Raw genomic sequence first — 3,902 nt, 5'->3', positions numbered from 1 at the left:
ATTGTTTCATAGAATTATTATCAGAGATTGAGACACAGTATATATAAAGTACTTAGCATAGCACCTAGCCCAAATTAGGTACTCAGTGATTGTTAATCATTTTATAACAAAACTAAAGACTTCATGTGTATTGTTTTTCTTAATTTTATTTTCTTAATTTTACTTTATTTCAAGTTTACATGGTGTTTTAAAATTTAGACTGAATTTACAGAACATAAAATCAATTATTTTAGTTAGTTCAATGGATAAACAGATAACCACAAGAAAAGATAGTGCTGACTCTATCTTTAGATGAACATAATGAACAGTTTAAATAGAAATAAGCTTTACTACTTTTACTACTTTTAGCTAGAAATAAACAGTTTACTAGACTAACTGTCTGATTCAGCAAAAGAGCTAATTCACAGAAAAGAAAATCATTCAAAGTAGCTGTTTGCCTGAATGAGCTAGTTGTGTTATTGCAATGAACTGTCAGCTCAGTAAATACAGTCTATCTGGAAGCTCCGTGTAGTCAGTGAGAAGACATCAAATAGATTGCTTGGCACTGTATGGGCTGTATGTGGGTAGACTGCATTTTTATACTTTTTTTCGGTTGTGTTTTAGACACTGTCTTAAATCTTATGCTGCTTTGCAAACTCATATTTCAAGAATTGTTGCAAAAATATTAATTTACTTTTGCACTTGAGTACTAGGTAGTTAGTGTTAATTAAGGCTGTCTCATTTTTTTTTTAATATCGTAAACATGTGTAGCAATCTAACTGTGTTTGCAAGCAACAAAAACTACAGGGGAGTATTAAAATCCCACTTATACTTTTGTTTCTGCAATCAAAAGCATAGTCATATATTTGCTAAAAGCATCAAACCTTTATGTAGTTGAACTGTCGTTTTCAAGGGTAAAATAAACTGTACTACAGTGGCTTTTGGCAAAAACCCATAATGTTCTGACAGAAAAGAAAACCAAGAGCAAGGACCATGTCATATTACTTAGAAATGAATGTTTAACCTGAATAAGAAAGATTTGAGCAAGGACAGGATTGCTGTCTTCATATATTTGAAGATGTGTAACATGACTATTTTATTTGGCCTTAGCAGGCAGAAATAAGTTGAAATGATAGAACAGATTTGACTCACTAAAGGGAAGAAAATTCTAACTATTGATTTTTAAAAGTTGAACCATCTACAGTAATAGTTTTCACAGGACTTGCCCTGAGAAGTGAAAGAGAGATACATGCTTTTTACTGTATCTACTACCAGATACACTCTAGTCCTCCACATACTCTAGTTGTTGCCTAAAGTGGTTGCAAGGATAGTCCCAATAAATGTGAATGTCTGAGATTACCATAATTACGTTAATAAACACAGAACTTTAGTTATAGGAGCTTCTGTAAAGTACAATGACATATAAGGAAGACAAATTTTGCTCTCTGCCAAATTCTGAAGGAGGCAAAGGTTATCTGAGTAGCACTGTCTTTTCCAAGCCCCTATCATTCCGAGGACTGGTAACTTGCCAGCCCTTCCTCAGGCTCCTATCCTATGTCTTATTCACAAAGGTTCACAGATTTGCCTTGGGAGTCACCTACTTATTTACAAGGTTGCAGTTGACAATGAATTAAATTTTCTCTCTCCCAGGGTTGCTGATGAGGGATTCATTTAGAACTTAAAGTTTGAAAATACAGATGAAGACAGTAAAACTAAAATGTGTAACCTCATGACAGTTTTGAAATTTATGTCTGGGGACTATTTTGCAGTAGGGTCTTGCCTGCAGGTTAGGTCTACAAGTTTAATTACTTCTCTGTTAAATACTAAGGGAGAAATATAACTGAAGTTATTGCAAAAATACTAATCTTTTGGATTCCTGAAAATGTCATCCTCAATACTGTTATCCATTTGTAGAGTGGTATGCTATTTTTAGTTTACATAGACATTTTTGAATTTATAAAAGTTTGCACAAATTCTTCTTTATTAGAAAACAAATATATTTGTATACCCAAACATGAACTAACATGCCTCTGACTCTATTTTTACTCTATTTTCTGCTGAAATTGTCATTCTAATGCTTTACTAAAGAAGGAACCTAAGTCTTCAAGATGGGAAGTAACAGCACCAACAGCACAAGAGCAAAGTGCACTGATCTTCAAATGCCATTTCAGTACTCCCTGTATGAAGCTACTTATATCCTTATATTCATACCTGGTCTTCTGGCCAACACTGTGACCTTGTGGGTTCTGCATCGCTTCATTAACAAGAAAAATAAAGCCATCATTTTCATTATCAACCTCTCTGTGGCTGAGCTTGCACATGTGTTGTCCTTACCCTTCTGGATTTACTATTACATCAGCCACCACTGGCCTTTCTAGGGGCCCCTTGTCCTAGTGTGCTTCTATCTGAAGCATCTCAACATATATGCCAGCATTTGCTTCCTGACATGCATCAGCCTTCAGAGGTGCTTCTTTCCCTCAAGAGTTTCAGAGCCGGAGACTGGAAGCGTAGGTATGACGTGGGCATCAGTGCTGCCATCTGGGTCATCATGGGGACTGCTTGTTTACCATTTCCCATTCTGAGAAACACTGGCTTAGGCAACAACACCGAATACTGCTTTGATGCCTTAGGGCTTCAGCACATTAACATGACTTCCTCCCTTGGCATGGTAACTGTAGCTGAACTTGGAGGGTTTCTATTACCCATTATAATTATTATTTATTTCACGTGGAAAACAAGAAAATCTTTATGGGAATTCCAGGTTCCCCCTAGGAATACCAAAGAGAGTAAAAAGGCTTTGAGGATGGTCCTGATGTGTGAAATGGTGTTTCTTGTGTGTTTCACTCCTTACCATCTCAACTTCCCATTCTTTATGATGGTGAAGGAACATGTCTTTTTGAACTGCTCTTTTATTAAGAGCACTCTCTGTTTCCACATTATTTCCCTGTCTCTTGCAAATCTGAATTGTTGTCTTGATCCGGTTGTATATTATTTTATGACCTCAAAATTTCGTGATCGATTTTCAGATAATGGCAACTTGGTTCTTCAGTCATGTATGAGATGCAATGACAGTACCTTAGAAATTCATCAGAGAAAGAAGGATCTTCAAACTATCTCTTTTGAATATTTCAATGATTCCAAGACAATATAATCAAATAATTAACTAGAAAAATCGATATGCTCTATTAGTGTAGCTATGTCACTTTGAAGATTTTTCTAAAAAGTGGTGTTGAATATCTTAAACATGTCTCCTTCCCTTTAACCTCAAAATGATCCTTCTGAAGAAATTATACATGCATAAATTTTCTGTCAGAATGGAAACATATTGTTCTATGGAGCATGTGAAAAAAAAACTTTCCTTACAGAAGATGATGAGCAACAGAATGAATTGCACACCTATTTCAGAGCAGTAGATTCAATCTTTTCTTCTTCTGAGAGAAACAAATATACAATGAAAACAGGTGAATTGTCGAAATATTGAAAAGCATACAGGAGAGCAGTATGACCATAGCTTTCTTTAGAAAATATTCACTACTTGAGCAAACAAGATTATAGAGAAAATGCTTTTTAATATCAATATGAGTCATGTTAATTAACATCCTTATAACTTGGAATACTGATGAGATTTTTCTTTGGTCTCCTCTGGGAAATAAACAATTCAGATGAACCTCAAATATCTCAACAGTATCATGGGATTCACACAATGAATACACCTTAAACAAAAAATAATCTTCTTACATATTTTACAAACTTGAGTTTCAGGGCTTACAATGAAGTTTTTTTTGCTTGAATGCCTGTGAATATGTATTATGTGATGTAGGTTTTTATATAACAGCACTCATTTGGAAAATATTTTGTTACATGTGTTCATTAAAATCAACTGTGCCATAGTCTGCCTAAATTGATTGCTGTATATACAACCT

General features: G+C 34.7%; 1 protein-coding gene across 1 annotated transcript; it reads left to right on the top strand.

Annotated features, from left to right (window-relative positions):
- Positions 1 to 2,087: 2,087 nt before the first annotated feature.
- Positions 2,088 to 3,130, top strand: LOC105515619 (putative P2Y purinoceptor 10). The gene is given in 2 exon segments (XM_011947444.1): positions 2,088 to 2,451; positions 2,454 to 3,130. Coding segments are annotated over 2 exon segments (1,041 nt in total).
- The last annotated feature ends 772 nt before the right edge of the window (positions 3,131 to 3,902 follow it).

The sequence above is a fragment of the Colobus angolensis genome, unplaced genomic scaffold, assembly GCF_000951035.1.
Source record: "Colobus angolensis palliatus isolate OR3802 unplaced genomic scaffold, Cang.pa_1.0 Scaffold265, whole genome shotgun sequence".
Classification (NCBI taxonomy): Eukaryota; Metazoa; Chordata; class Mammalia; order Primates; family Cercopithecidae; genus Colobus; species Colobus angolensis.
This window is presented reverse-complemented; position numbering and strand designations above follow the sequence as displayed.